General features: G+C 36.5%; 1 protein-coding gene across 1 annotated transcript in view; it reads right to left on the bottom strand.

The window, feature by feature from the left end:
* LOC101253239 (myosin-1) overlaps positions 1-16,084 on the bottom strand; it is a 35,356-nt gene that overhangs the window by 8,779 nt on the left and 10,493 nt on the right. The window contains exons 6-18 of the mRNA XM_004231474.5: positions 10,287-10,452; positions 10,123-10,186; positions 9,988-10,001; positions 9,815-9,899; positions 9,272-9,375; positions 8,996-9,134; positions 7,494-7,612; positions 7,237-7,389; positions 7,072-7,161; positions 1,920-1,997; positions 1,460-1,618; positions 1,160-1,366; positions 2-207 (exon numbers count right to left, since the gene is read on the bottom strand). Coding sequence (XP_004231522.2) covers positions 2-207; positions 1,160-1,366; positions 1,460-1,618; positions 1,920-1,997; positions 7,072-7,161; positions 7,237-7,389; positions 7,494-7,612; positions 8,996-9,134; positions 9,272-9,375; positions 9,815-9,899; positions 9,988-10,001; positions 10,123-10,186; positions 10,287-10,452 — 1,584 coding nt within the window. The remainder of the gene's footprint in view (position 1; positions 208-1,159; positions 1,367-1,459; positions 1,619-1,919; positions 1,998-7,071; positions 7,162-7,236; positions 7,390-7,493; positions 7,613-8,995; positions 9,135-9,271; positions 9,376-9,814; positions 9,900-9,987; positions 10,002-10,122; positions 10,187-10,286; positions 10,453-16,084) is intronic.

Here is a 16,084-nt window from a genome sequence, read left to right as displayed (position 1 = left end):
CCTTCTAGCAAACTTCTGATGGGACATTCTGGTAGGAAACCCAGATCTTGATATCCGAACTACCTCTAAGACACCACAACATCGTAACTGCTGCAATACAAGTTCTTGCTCATACTTTCCAGGAGACTGAAAATTGTTGGGCTTGATACAACGTATGAAATGTGGAGTTGTGTTCTCTAGTCGTTGCATTAGTTGGAACAATTGCCCCTACAAGCAAAAAGAATCAAAATGGCAAACATAAGTTGGATTCCACTAGTTCATGAGCACCCTTCCTCCAACACAGAATAAACTCCTTCATGTAGGCCCCAAATCTAGGTAATTGCTACAGTCAAACAGTAATAATTTTGTCATATAATAACTCCTTCAAAACACCAGTCCTCCAACAAGTTTATCTGGATTATATGATTGTTGAATATAATTCAATAAATCAACCAAATTTATTTTCTGTTAACCTGGATACCCAACAGTAACGTATAAAACAAGCTTAGCAAAATATTTACTACATTTGACTATGGTTTTACTTGAATAAATAGTTAGGAACGAATCTGAGAGGGTAGATACAGCAATAATACATTGTATTGGTGATAACTTTACACTCACTTTTTCTTCTCTTTTCCTTCCTGTAGTTTCTGCTTAAATTTATCATATGCTGGCCCCTAAAGATATTGTCTATGCAAGACATAAGCAGGAAGCAAATCAGTTACTTCCCAGCTTCATTTGACACAATTTTGACTAATTAGTCTGGGGAACCAAACTTGCTGTAATTATCACAATCTCGCCTAGGAAACCCTATGAAGTTCTTTTTCTTTCTGAAGTCCCAATGTATAAGATTCCTCAACCAATGCATTCCGCTTCATGTGTTAGATAGTTCCATTGAGCTATCCTTTTCTTTTATCTGAACCTTTGTTTTTTTTACAGAAACAAGATTTGGCTCAGGATTGCCCTTTTATTTAATTCCAGTGTTTCTCTAAAATTAAAAGCAATAACTTAGTACGTTTCCATACCAAAGGTCAATCTTTTCGTTTTGACAAAAAAATTTGGACCATATCAGCAAGTTATCAGATTTCAAATCAACTGACTTCTGTTTTTTCTTTTTCTTTAGTGAAGAGAAAAGAAGAAATATAAGAAAAAAAGAGATCCTTGTAGATATGTAAAATACCTTGAATTTTGTGGAAACACTTAATTTCTGGGAGTCTGCTCCACCAGATTTGTACAATGGGCCAACAACAGGCTTCTCAGATTGAGAAAGCATATTTGATGCAAATGTTTGAGGAAGGTGGAACTTGCAAGAAGATAGAAGCTGAATTGAGTTGGAGTGCAGTAAATCACGATTCTTCTCAAGAAATCCAGTTGTATCATAAGTTACCTGGTAACAAAGAACTATTACATTTTCCAGAAACAATAAGTAAAACATAAACAAGTCATTCACATCACTGCATTAGGTCATAAGCAACCATACCTCCCCTGCATAATGGCTTACTGTAAAAGCCTTGCCTCGTTCCCCTCTGAAACAAAGATTAGAATTTAGATGCTGCTTGAGTTTATTGGCAAATGATATGTCAGTGCCATTAGGAAAGGTGGACTCCTCGTCTAACAGAGATAACAAACCCAGCGGTTTCTGCATAAAAGAGAAGTTTCAATACGCTGAAGTTCAGCAGAACCAGATATATATTCAAGAAACACTAGACATGGAAGGCCTCTGTTGTGGCAACTTGGTTCCTCTATCAGCATAGAAATTTCACTTCATATTTCGGGCTTAAGTAATACCAAGAACAAAACTCAGGGAATAACATGATTTAACAAATGTGACAACATTAAATGCTTTATGAGAACTCCTAAAAATTGCTAAAGAAAAAGTAAAAGAAAACAATTTGAATGGCTAAGAACAGTTAAACTTATTTAAGAGACTGCACGCGAACCTTCTCAAACAGATTTAGACAATCTTGGTTGTCATCAAAATCAACTTTAGTCCAATCAATGCCATCTTGAATATACTCCTGGAAAGAAAGTCAGCTGTTAATGAAGAGTAAAATATGGCTATATACAAATAAAATAAAATAAAGCTTTTGGAAACTGACTAAACCACAGCCACAAGCATCCTTCTAGTTTCCTAAACGGAAAATGTAGTGCCACGCATGTCATAGTAGAAATGCTGCCCCCTAGTTCTGCTTGGTGGATTAGCAAACAGTATTTATGTTTACCACCAAAATATCCTTATTCCACCGTAAGCTTTGAGACTCCTTAGGCTAACAACTACTGTATTGGAAATTAGTACTGTCGATATATATGATCAACATGCTAAATAAGCCTTAACTAGGTAGAAGCAACTATAGAAGATCAACCTGAGGCAGGTAGAATCAAATTAAATAAAACCCCTTGAAGTCAGTACATTGGTGTCACAATTATTCTTTTATTTAATTATTACTTTGATAAATTCTGTGACAATTAAAATGTTTGGAGCAAACTTACCGTATATCTTTAGTAAATGAACAAAGAACCAAAGAGGAGAAAGTATAATCAAGTAACGTTCTCCCACAAACTTACTGTAAACCATTAAAAAGGACTGCTTTATCTCGTCAATTGTGATTATATGGAGAGATGACTCACGAGAAAATATCCACCCAATGCCTAAATAAAAGATCATCCTATTTGAGATTCAAAAAGGAGGTTGAGAACAATTCTCTCTTAACAATATTATCACTGTTCTCCCTAGTATCTGGTGAACATGGCAACCCTTTTAATTATTCAGTGTAAAAGCTTATTTTGGGATAAAAATAGTAGTGTAAAAACACAGAAGAAGGCATTTTTTATAGCTGTACTGAATCAAAGGTGGATATCATATAATGCAAAAGAGAAAGCAAATGTGGATAAGGGTGATGGGAGATTATCACCTCAGAAAGAGGAACCAAAATCAGGATTGGAATAATATGATACAAATACTGTTTTGGGTACTCACTTTGAAGAAGTCAAGTCAGAATCAAACTAAAGCTATCTCCATCCCATCCTTTACACTAGAGAAACTACTGAATCGTCAGGGTTCAAAAAAATGAGAGGTGGGGAGATTTACATACTTGAGCTTCTTTTCAGAATAAATATCTTTTAGACAGGATGACAAAAGTGCTCAAAACTTGGTCTGAACATTGCCCAAGATGACATACAGGTAAAAATAACAAAGTCAAATCCAAAGATACCAACTTCTAAAATCCACAAAGTGAGTACAGCGGGAAGACCAAACTAAAGGGAATAATAAGTTTATCTTGATACTCAAGAACATTTTTAATTTAAAAAAACTGGAATAAGTCCCAAAAATACTTATAACCTATGTTCTGTATTGGGGTATTATGAGATCATGGGTAGCCTTTGATGTGTTTTGTCCCAGGGCAGTGGCTTCTGCATGGGCAGACAATTTGGGTAAATTCAAGAAGTAGTAGCCACCCATCGCTGACGCTGCTCATGAGATTATCACAATTAGTATTTCAATCTTTCTTACAATATTAAGTGTAAATGAAAGAATATTGAGTCAAGAGTAGTGTTCTAATGTGAGATATTGTTCCATATCGAAAAAAACACATGTATCTTGTAATTTATCACCTAAAATCGTTGTACCTTACACTCATCAAATCTAAGTTGCTCTCACTCGGGTGAGGTTGTCCAGTATGGGCGTAGATCTAGAGGTCACATCCTTGATGATCTAAATTTTAAGATTCGACGTACTGGTCCATGTAAAGATAATGATGGGGGTATTCGGCTAAAATAATTCAAATATCTAAATATAGATGTGTACAAGTAGGTCTAAATTATTTTTTGCTAGTGGGAGGTGGCAGATTGGCCGGTATCAACATGGAATTAGTTGAGGCAGGTGAAAAGATGACCCGGAAACCATGGTTATCAAAAAGAAGATCTAAATTATGAGACATTATAAGAGAAACTTACAAGGTACTTCAGATGAGAAAATATTGAACAAGAGGAGTATCTCAGAAGGAGATAAAAGGAAAAGGGCTAACATAGAACTTTCAATGTGCAATGTATTCCATTTTCTTCAATTTCACCTTGACCTTTGCTTTGATTACTGAAATTATTGCATTTGTCCCAAATTCACCGTCAATTTTGGTCAAAGTACCCAAAATTGGTTGTAGATCTGGTACGGATCCCACACCCACGTCATGTCGACACGGGCACGGCACAGAAAGTGAAAAGTCCGAGCAATTTAGTATCAAATCATTAAGTCTTCGATATATTCTTATCTTCTAACATTATATTAGTGTCTCAGCAATTTTGGCCAAGTCTACAGTAACTTCAGCACTTTCTCCAACCCAGTGCTCTTTTGTGTCTGCTCAGCAAACTGTTCCCTTCTTTTCTTTCTTTATCAATGGTCACTTCGGCCAGTGGCACTGCATATTTTTCCGTCTACTGCTCTAGTAGCACCACGTGTCTTTCTAGTGACCGCTCTAGAGCCTCTCCCAACCACTTTGACTTCCAGAGACATTGAATTTCTTTTCCTGTGATCGTTCAGTTTCAAAATGCCTCTTTCAGGTACTTCGGACAGCGCTATGCAGCTTTCCGGTGATTGTTCTCTTGCAAGAATTGAGGGGCCATTAATTTTTCGGAAAGTTCTCCAACATGTTTTTAACATTATTTACTTCATGTGTTCTCAGATTATAAACAAACTGGATTTGGTTTTCCCACTTTATTTTGGTGAAAAGGTATTTCTTTTATTGTGAAGGTCAGAATATTAAGTGTAGACGTTTAGAAAGAATGACTAATGTTCTTGCATAAGATATCATCCCACACTAGACAAATATCATGTCTTGTTTCTAACACCTATAAATAAATGTGTCTTGTATTCATTAAGTCTTTGATAAGTTTCTTCCCTTCTCTTATCTTCTCACATCCTTCTTCAGATACTTAAGATTTGCATAGATACAATGGGTGATGCTGGGTAAAGTGAAGGAAGCTTATCAAAGTTGGACCCATAGAAGGGGGAAGAGAAGCTCGAGGGTATGAGGTGTTTCCCCTTCAGGAATCATGTGGGTCATTTGGAAAGAGAGGAATAGGAGGGCATTTAAAGGGGTGGAACTAGATTTTGTAAAAATGCATAGTGTTTTGTCTCTAGTTTCTTTTTGGTGTACCTATGCAATCCCTATTTGTATAGAGGTTTGGATCTCTCTTTTTGAGAACCATATTTTGACGTAGGTTCTCTTCTTTTGGTATATGGCTCGCATACAGGGTTTCCCTCAATTGCTAGTAAAATTATTTTACCTTATCAAACAAAACAAAAACTTAAAATTCACTTTCTTTAATAATGCAAACCAACAGTAAAACTAAAAGCTTCCTTCTGCAAAGTAATAAAAAAAATAGAAGATGGACGAAAAACAAAACCGGGCCACCTTCACTATGGTTCACTGACTTAAGATATCTAGGAGAGTAAAGTTTTCAATACTTGGGAATTAAAATTCAAAAACCCGTGAAGAAAAACATTCCAACTCTATAGTTGATCGATAAAGATTGCATTTGATAAAATTGAAATTAACACTTTTGACATCATTTTTTAAAACTCAATAAGGTTAACTTCCCCAACTGAATTATCATCTGTTGTTCCTTCCAATAACAGGAAGCTGCTATCGAAATGCCTCTTATTGGAAAAAATAACTAATAGATGTTTTTAAAGCAGAACCACTACCACTGTGAAAGGAAAAAGGCTTTCTTGATCCGACTTCTAAGAGGCTGCATCATGCTCAGCCGGCTTATATTGTACCACCGAACTTCTATACACTCACATTGATGATGATATTCCTCTTGGGACATTAATTTAAAAAGGAAGTTCAAAAAGTGCATCATGTTAGTCTAAAAAGAAATCAGCTGTCACTGTCTGTTTAAAAAGTGGAACTACAAAGCAGTATGTTTATCTAAAACTTTTTTAGATGTTAGAAAGATGGTTGAAATTCTCAACCATACTTGGCAAATGGATTATAGATTGGTATCTATGGTCTCACGCTGTAAAAATAAGTACTCCCTCTGTCCCTTACTTTTTGTCATTGTTGGACTAGAAATGGAGTATAAGAAAGAAAGGTTTTCTGAGATTTGTGGTCTAAAACAACCCAGACATTTACATGGCTATAAATCATCACATAAGAATAAAATGGAAATTCCTAAGATAAAATATTCTAAACATAAAAAGGGGCATTCTTCTTAGATAGACTAAAACAGGAACTCACGAAGTGTGCCGCATATATAGCGGAGACAGGGAGTATATGAAACTACTTGATCTAATATTTACCATATAAAGTCTCGCATGCCGAAATAGGCATACAGTAAGAGCTGAAATCTACTACTCCCTCCGTCTCATTTTATGTGGCGATGTGTGACTAGGAACATAATAAAGACTTTGAAACTTGTGGTTTGAAACAAGTCATTGACATTTGTGCAACTGTAAATCATCTCATAAAGCATAAAATGAAATTGTTTAGTTAAAATGTTTCTATATACACAAAGGTCTTTTCGGGGGAGACTAAAAAGGAAAGTGTGCTACATAATTTGGGACATAGGGAGTAATATTGTATGTTCAGAGCAATGGAAACACCTGAGCATATAATAATGGAAAACAATAAGAAACCAACCTTATCCAACCACAGCTAGCAGGATACAACACACCTATATCACCTCCCCCCACTTTTCTCCCAACAGCAATCTCATAAGTAGCATCCAAGTTACAAGTACAACACAAAGAGAACCTAGCATAATCAAAGGATTCAAAAGATCTGCGATCTCTAGTAATTTGACATTAAATTAAACCTATAGCTACTGCAGAATATCCTCTTCTTCCCCCCAATAAGAACGCTGAGAGTTTTTCTCAGTTGTTCTTACATGTTTTTAGCCTAGAACAAAAGCCTTTGCATTCTTTACATGGTTGCCCACATTCAATCAAAATCATCAAGGAGGGAAGAAAACAAACAGAAAATGACATGTGCCTCAAGTGCACAGGTATCAAGATCTCGAAAGCCTGAAAGTCAGGTGCAAATATATTCAACCACAACATCAGTTTCTAAAAGGATTAAGTAAAGGGCTCATCACCTCCTGTTCCAACTTGAACAAGTGACGGTTAAAGTGTTGTTGCAACCTTTCATTGGCATAATTAATGCAGAACTGCTCAAAGCTGTTCCTCTGGGAAGGAAATCAAAGTCAGCATAATCAGAGATAAAAGTAAGATGAATTAACCAAGCATTATAAACATAATACCTCGAATGATTCAAAACCATAAATATCAAGAATGCTGATAGATCTTCCGGTTCGACGTTTGCCTACTGCAAGTGACTTGTTTATTTGTTCAACGAGCCAGTCAAACAGACAAGAATAAATAGATTTTGCCAATGCATCTCTTGTGTCAGTAGCCTAACAAATGGGCAGAAAGATCAATTGTTAAAGGACTTCTTAAATGGTCCATTCGGTCAAATGGAGCTAACAGGCTTTCAGCAGGCCATATAATGGATGATTACCTGAGATAGTGTTAGCTTTTGGACAATATCATCATTTCTTACTCTCATTTTTCGAGTTGATAAAGCTAGTTTTAGCTCGTCCACACCACACCCGATTAAAGTTGAAACAGTTGCTAGGCCTACAGAATTAGACATCAAATAATAACATCAAAGAGCCAACAATATAAGCATGATACCATTGTAGTTTCTTGCAAAATTAGACAGTTGGTAACTGATTAAGGATTAGAAGACTCTCCCAACATACTTTAGATTGATATACAAAATAATCACCGGCATCTTAATCTCAAATTAGTTGAAGTTAGCCACATGAAACTTCTATAGCCATTCTACTCTAATTATATCACTAATTGTTAGGCATATCCTACTTAAGTTAAAGGTCGTGTTTATGTATTATGCCTAAAGGATCATGAAGTTCTGTGATTTATTAATGCAGCACCTTAGATATTCCAATACCTTGTTTATGAACTATGGTTTTTTTCAATTAGTAAGATTGTACAAGAGTTGGGGAAGTATGATAGTTTTCACAAATTGTGGGGCTTTTATGTTCAGGAGGAAAAATACACATTAAAAAATCCAAATTGCACGTCCAAACCAAACGGGCCCTAAATATGTCACAAGTTTGTATTGCTCGTGTATATCCTTTTGTTGAGTTACAGGTCCCACATAGGTATAAAGTTATACCCTAAGGATTGATACCAGTAATGTATATCCACTTTTTTTGATCAATTTTTTCCACACGATATTGGAAGCAACTATCGGTAAGCCCATCTGCGTACTCATGAGTCAGCATTCAAATTAAAATTGAGTTATATAATACTCAATATCTGGTGTAAAAGGCATCTTAAGGGTTTTACAAGGGGATGGGCAATTCCACAAACAGCCTTAAGGTTTGGTTAATACTCGCATTCTTTCTTTCCTATTTTATCATCGTGTTATATTATAAACTAATCGGAATTGATTTCATGAGACTATAGATCATTGAGCTTTCCTCTATAATATATATCAATTTATTATGATGATGATTCATAATCTGATAATTTTGAAGCTAGTTGTCAAGCTATTGCAATCATCCTCTTTTATCTGAACTTGGAACTGGATGCACTCTGCAAATGACTATAAATAGAAGTTGAAAACTAGTGTCTTATGTGAGTTGAGGAAGGCAATACTAAATAATGCCTTAAGGATTCTAAAATTGTTATGCGAAGACTAAAAGTTGGTCTAGTATCACACGATCACATTACATCCAAACAGCATGTTTATGTGACTTTGCTTTATCAAATTTTTTACTTCTTATCTGTCCCATAGTTAACTACATATTTTCACTTGAGTCAACCAAAGTATTACAAATCAAAAAGGGGAAAGGAAGGTGTCCAAGTGAGAATAAGAGTGACAGGAGGAAACAATCCCTAAAGGCATTACCCAAAAGGAAAAAACTACCGCTTACTAGGAATCGGAAAGGCTGCAAATAGCTGAAGTGATTATCTTTTTACTTTCCAAATTACCTTCACCCACAACTGGCTCAGCATGGTTTTCATTATCGACGGCTGTAAAAGAGATATTTCCAAGCCATAAAACTGCAGCTAGCATCGAAAAAACACTTTCTTGATCCTCCTTGCTGATATGGACAACATCGAGTGCTTCCTAAAACAACACTTAGCTTCTCATAAGTTTTAAGGAAACAAACAAGATCAAAAGTCAATTGACTAGAAGATAAAAGGTGAATCATTTATTCATGGAATAAGGATCAAACATGACTTTGGCGACTGGAAGAATATTACCATTACAATACGAAATTGTTCTGCATCATCAACCCCAGAAATTGAGTGGCAATTGCTTTGCCTCAAATAGTTATACTCACTCACATCCTTCAAATTTAATTTTTCTGCAGATGACGCACAAAGAGAGATGAAATAACACCTAAGGTGTCTGACAAATATAGTAATAACTTGTAACTTCAAAAAAAGTACTCAGGTTTAAGAGTTTATATTAGGCATAGTACCGAAACCACTATAAATATAGCACATACTATCATTCAACCCAAGTTCCATTTTTGTTGAGTTGTACCTGCTTTGTACATGCAATTCTCGTCCAAAAGCTTTCATATATTGATATTAAGCTGCATTTGCATGTGCTAATGTGCATTGTAACTAAGGCGAACTATCTTCTTCTGAAGATAATTCACATGTAGTTAACAGTTTCAATGACATGTACTATAAACAATGGAAGTGTCAACCAAAACTATGGAGCAAACATACAGAAAAAATGTATTGAGAGATCATACAATGAAAATCTCACCCTCGTATATGTTTATCAGTTCATACCTTTGAGAGCTCCTGGAGCTCCTGCACAGAGCTGATAAAATATATGATATGACCTTTCTCCCTCGCTACATTGAACCACTCTTGACTGTTCCATAAAACATATTTATTAAGAGTATATTATAAAAAAAAATAAGATTTGCTGTTGATCTAGGCAACTCAAAGGGAAAAAGTACCTTTTCAAGTAGAACTGTGAAGATCGAGAAACAATGCCAGCAGTCAAAGGAAAAGTAAAAATACATGTCAGCCACTTGATTTGACTTTAGTACAAAAATTTCATTTCAATGAACTCATACAGATTCCTGTCTTACATGTTTGAATATTAGCCCCAGATATTTTTCCAGTCTCACTAAAGTGAATCTCAATAAGCTTCCCCTGTCAATAAATAGTCAGCAATTTCTCAAAGACTCGGCAAACATCTTGAGAAATGGTTACAAAGTAAAAATTCAGTTCTGGTTATAGGAAAACTACTTACAAATCGACTTGAGTTGTCATTTCTTAAAGTTTTAGCATTGCCAAAGGCTTCTAAAATCGGATTTGTTTTCAGAATCTCATCCTCTATTCCACTACCACCTCCAAGGGCAGCCAAGTATTGCATTGCAATCTTTGCTGTTTCAGTTTTGCCAGCTCCGCTTTCCCCACTGGGTATGAGAACAAACCAAGGACTATTTTAGGATAGAGATTATATAAGATAACTTAATGCAATCAATTAGTACTCACGAATTTCTTGAATGTCAAAAAATTTCACAAGCATTATAGGAAGTCAAAGAGGATTTATGCAATAAGCAAGAAGTATTGTAGATATAACTACTAGTCAGAGTCTACACAAAAGAACGTATATTAGTCTAACTCCAGCTAGCAGGAAATAAGCACAATAGAAAGGACCAATCAGCCTAACTAATAAAAATACATGCCTTCATGTAAGCCACCAAGTGAGAATAACAAATTACCAAATTAATCATCCACTTTCCACTTCGAGTTTACCAAAAGTGATCTCTGATGTGCTGGCATTTGACAGCACGTTTGATTCTTTTAGTTATGAATAATTGTGAGTACTTGAGCAAAATGGCGTCTTTTAATAGTGTTTCTACTGTGTTGAACAGGATTAGCCAAGACAAGAAGGTAAAATGAAGCAAAGTGTTGCTAAAGGAAATCTCCGGCGGGCCATTAGACCTGTGATGAGCTACCGAGGGTAGCCGTCACATTTGCAGAGAAAATGCCAAGTTTCTGAAGTTTTCTGACAGCAAGGACGACAAACCATCAGGCCTATCACAGGCCGTCAGACCAAGCGGCACACATGCAGAGTTGAACCACCTTCTGAAGTTAAAGCGGGGTGTATCTGATGGACCATCAGATCTCCAACAAGCCATCAGGCTCGACGTCACAGTTGAAAGGTAAGGAACTATCTGAAGATCATACGAAGCTAAGGCGACGGCCCGTCGCATCAGACGCAGCATCAGACGAGCCTCGATCCTTCTTCTTTCTGTTTTTAAAGTTAAAATTTCCTAGAACTATAAATAGTATCTTTAGGATTTTATTTTATGATTTTGTTTAAGCGAAGAAGACAATAACGCTTGAACGGAGTTTGAACGAGATTTACATTGATTAATTGAATCAAAGTGTTGATTTAACTCTCGTAAGTAATTACTTCTTGAATGAATGCAATTATATTGCTTGTTTCATTAATCATGAGTGGCTACACCCCACAGCCAAGGGTTGTGGAATCTATGACGACTGACCTAAAAATAGGGTTTTTACGAAATAAATCTGAGTTGTATTTGTAAACCTTATTAACTCTTTCATCTTAATGGACTTTTAACGGTTGCAAACATTAAAACCTGCCTTAAAGTTCATTTTGTTTGAGTAAAAAGGCTAAAACTTGGGAAAAGAAGTTAAAAACAAGAATTCAAGAATTTGGACTCGTCTAGTGGTTAATATTGCAGCAAGATTAACCAACTTGAGTATTTATCTGTTGAAAAAGTGATCTGCATTAAATGCGGTTAGAAATAATTAAGTATCACATAAGTTTGATTAACTAATATACTAACAACGCAAGATGAAGTTCTGTAACTAACCCGAAAATGGTCAAACAGTCTTGGTGAACACAATCTTGGTTAATTCTCTCTAATTGATTCTAAATTAAGTGGTATTGTTCATTGTCACTTGTTAAACAGTGAATCTTAAACCAAAACCCAAAATTCTCATATTTCCCATTTTGTTCTTAGTTTTCGCTTTATTCGCAGTGGGATTCGACCCCAACCTAGTTGGATTCTATATTTGACGAAGATTGTTTTATACTTCTTAATTGAGGTGTAATTTTTGGCGTATCAATCTCCTTCGTATTATTTCTTTTTTTTTCCTTAAAAAGAAAAACCTTTGTGATATTATTTGTGCCGAAGTGCATATAATATGTAATGAAACAGTAATAGTAAGAAAAGAAAAAAGGGGGAGGGGGGTACAATTTGAAGTTCCTCCAGAAAATTCAGAAAAATATAGGACTCAGTAGGTAACTTCTCATTAAAACCAATCAAAAAGGAAGTTTAGACAATCCAGGCCTTAAAAACAACCTTTACTTCCTCATTGAAAAGTTATCTTTATCTCTAACCAAATGTACGGAAACATGCATTGTAAAACTGACTTATTTTGATGAGACATACATTTAAAAATAGGACCTGATTACCCCACTATTATTTCCTGCATTTATCCAAACCTTTAAATATTTTGGCAGCATAAGACCATCAATCTGCTGTTGTTCACAGTATAGTAAAACATAGCTAACATTTCCCTCCCCTTTGATAGGGAAAAGACAACAGTCGCAGAGATTGCCAACTTCTATATTTATGTCATAGCTGAATTGGGAAACTGATTTAGGGTTTGTCAGCATAAAGATTAAATGAGACTATGTAGAGGGACACGTGTATATGTATAGAGCAGCCAGCATTTAAAGGAAGGATCACACGAATTGTGATCGTACGGTGCAGAATTAAAATGGGAAGTCATGATCTACGGCTAAGGATTAGCATCAGCTAACTAAATACCTTAACAGACTAGAGATGGACAGTTATACGAATTCTGGTAAAAATCTTAACCACCAAGCATCTTCTCTCTAATGTCTAGTTTCTCTCTCCATCTCTTCTTACCTTCTTCTTCCTAATTTTTTCAGGGAAATTACAGAGGAACTGAAGCTTGTAATGGAGTATTAAGAGAATTATCCTCTTCATTTTCATCATTCAAATGTGGTTACATTGTACCGCCGAATTCACAATCAATAAAATTCCATTTCTGTCCTATTCCTTGATTGCAATTTACACACATTGCAAGTATATCACAATTGGTACCAAAGCATAATCCTGGCCTTAAAAGATAACAATTACAGAGACAAGATCTAAATCACTGGAGGATAACATGAAGAAACTCGAGTCGCAATTGCAGAATCACATGGAAGAAATAGGAAAAAATCTGAAGCCACAGATGTAAAGATTGATGATCCGGGAAGAAAGCTTGACATCATGATGGAAAAACTTTGCCGGTGCAGAATGGCATCTTGGGTAGTTGTTATGGTCCATTGCAAAGTCCCACATTGGTACAACAAAGTGTTAATGTGGGGTATTATTACCATGGGCTCTCCTACCATAATAGCTAGCTTATGGGGTGTGGTTTTCCCTGTTATACAATGGTATCAGAGCCAACCCACCGCTCTTTGTACCCATTGTGCCTTGGATGATGATGCCGGTATGGCAGTGTTTATCCGGGGCTAGTAATGTCTAGCGCACAGCCATCAAGGACGACAGAAACAGAGCATGGTGGGGTATTTATAGCGCTGGGCTCTCCAACCTTACTAGTTAGCTTTTGGGGTGTGGTTCTCCCTGGTTATAACACTATGACATATCCTTGCTTTTTCTTAATCACCCCGAGCCCAATGACCCATAGTTTAAATTAAGGTGGCCGTCTAACTTTCTCCAATTAAATACCAAGCTTTTGTCGGTGGCAAGGTTGAAACCTATAACATGTGCCTAATCCACATATCACGTGTTGCACTCTTACACTTTGAAATTGTGTTATTTGGAAAATGGCATATATTTCTAAAAGCTTCCCCCACTGTCAATTCCGGCCTTAACCTAAACCTTCCCTAGAAAACAAGTTCACTTTGCTTTGGCATCAACTGCTGACACCCTAAATCAAAAGGCATACACCAAATCTGTTGCCCATTGAAATGTGAAAAACAATTTAGCATTTTCCTCCCTCTCATTACTTGAAAAAATAACAATGTCATGGATTTTCTTCCTTCTAAGATTATGTCCTTTATACTACTTGTAATTAAACTTAGTAGTGTACTTTCTGGATTCTCATCTAACTAATCATATCTGGTAATAAGGAGATGGGCTCCCCTATTTGTTTTGTTCCTTGAACCAGCTATTATAAAGGACAACATTTTCGAAAGTTTTTATATGCATGTTCATACGATAGCTTGAATCAGATTAGTCTCAGTGGGAGCAAGAAAAACAATAAGCATGTAAAATGATTCAACATTTCAAGCTAGTAAATTCATATTTATGGATCTGCTTTCAATGTGATTCAATTCTTTTGATAACGTCAATGTGGTTCTATACTTATCTAATTTCATGTGGATTTACAAGACATTTGAGTCAGTTGAGATAATTTCCCCAAAAAATATGTACTTTTAACCTTTCAACTATGCTCTAGGCACAGTTTTCTAGGTAAAGCTCATGGGACCCTTCTGGCCCTAAGCTATCCACTTTCCGGTGGACTTCCTCCACCTGATCTCAAACATCACATTTTTATTTAAAAATCAAATTCATTCTTTAGATGGCCGACAGAATCTACATCCGACTGGGGTGGAAGTCTTACGACTTGACAAAATCATATACCTCTTCTGAAATACAGTTTGAATAGGTTGAGGATGCAAGATTATACATGCGTAGGATGACTTTGAGCAGGGCTGCTTTGATCTGGTTGTGTAAAAGGTTTAAAGAGGCCTCAGATATTAAAGGGAAATCATTTAAAACTTGGAGATGCAGAGATAAGACTATCCATATTTATTGCACTTTGAAGTTCTATAAATTTGGGAGGTTCCTTTCTGTTATTACAGTTAATGGAGAGGAGAGGCTGTAATTATCTTGCTGGAAAATGCATTTAATGAAGGGTGGACCACTTTAATGTATAAAATTGAAACTTTCATTAATGGTGCCAAACAGTCACAAGAATAAAATGCAGATGCGGGGGAAACAAGTACACAGGGGGAGAAAGGGAAGGGGAGTTACAAGGATGCAATTCTTAGGAACAGATGGACTGCAGAGCATTCTTCTCAAGCCATGGAGAGGAACAACAAGGAAGGAACAGAACCACTGAAAAGAACTCTCGTGGGAAGCTTCCCCGACAGTGATGAGATTCGGAAATGGGTTCATCAAACATGGAAAGGCATCTTCAACATCCAAGTATTCGATATGAATGGAATCCAGTTTCTTTTCGAATTTCAATCAAGAAGGGATGCCGAAAGTGTCCTAGCAGGAAGATGGAAGAGAAACAACCACTACATGGAGCTGGAATGGTGGTCCCCTACGGCAATTCCAATGCAAAAGAGCTTTGATTGGTTTTGGGTTCGTATCCTAGGGCTACCACTCCATTTATGGTCGGAAGAAGTGATGAAAGACATCGGAGATCAATGCGGCGGGTGGCTAGAGACAGACGAGGAGACTCAACTTCGAAACCATTTAAGTTGGGCTCGGATTAGAGTCAAAGGGCCTCTAAAAGAAATACCAACAGTCGTTGAGGTTAATGATGGAGATCTCACTTTTGCACTGCCGGTGTGGTGTGAAGCTCCGGCGAGATACAGACCTAGCAGTGATGAAGTTTGTGAGAATCGAGGAAGGAGGCAGCAGGAAGTTCGAGGTTACAGGAGCATGATGGAGACCCCTCAGGCAAGTAACTGCAATGACAGATAATGAGATAGAAATACCCAATGAGTTGAAAAGGAAGACGATCACGTGATTCTTTCAGAAGAGCACGTGGTTGCTTTAATTCAAAAATTGGGCCCAGTTATTATTAAAGAACAGTTGGGCCTTTTAGGTCACCCAGAAAGTGATAAAAGGTCTGGAATTAATGAAGCCCAAAATTATTTAAACACGTCTAATAATTTTAAGGTTTAGGCCTTTGTTGACAAAATTTGCTTGTGAGAGACCAAACAGCCACCAAGCCTGCAATTGTCTAAGATAGAGATGGGAATGAGCTCAGAATCTTCCTCTCCTGAAGCCT

Source organism: Solanum lycopersicum, chromosome 2 (assembly GCF_036512215.1).
Source record: "Solanum lycopersicum chromosome 2, SLM_r2.1".
NCBI lineage: Eukaryota > Viridiplantae > Streptophyta > Magnoliopsida > Solanales > Solanaceae > Solanum > Solanum lycopersicum.
The sequence above is the reverse complement of the archived record's forward strand: the minus strand, read 5'-3'. Positions and strand labels throughout refer to the sequence as shown.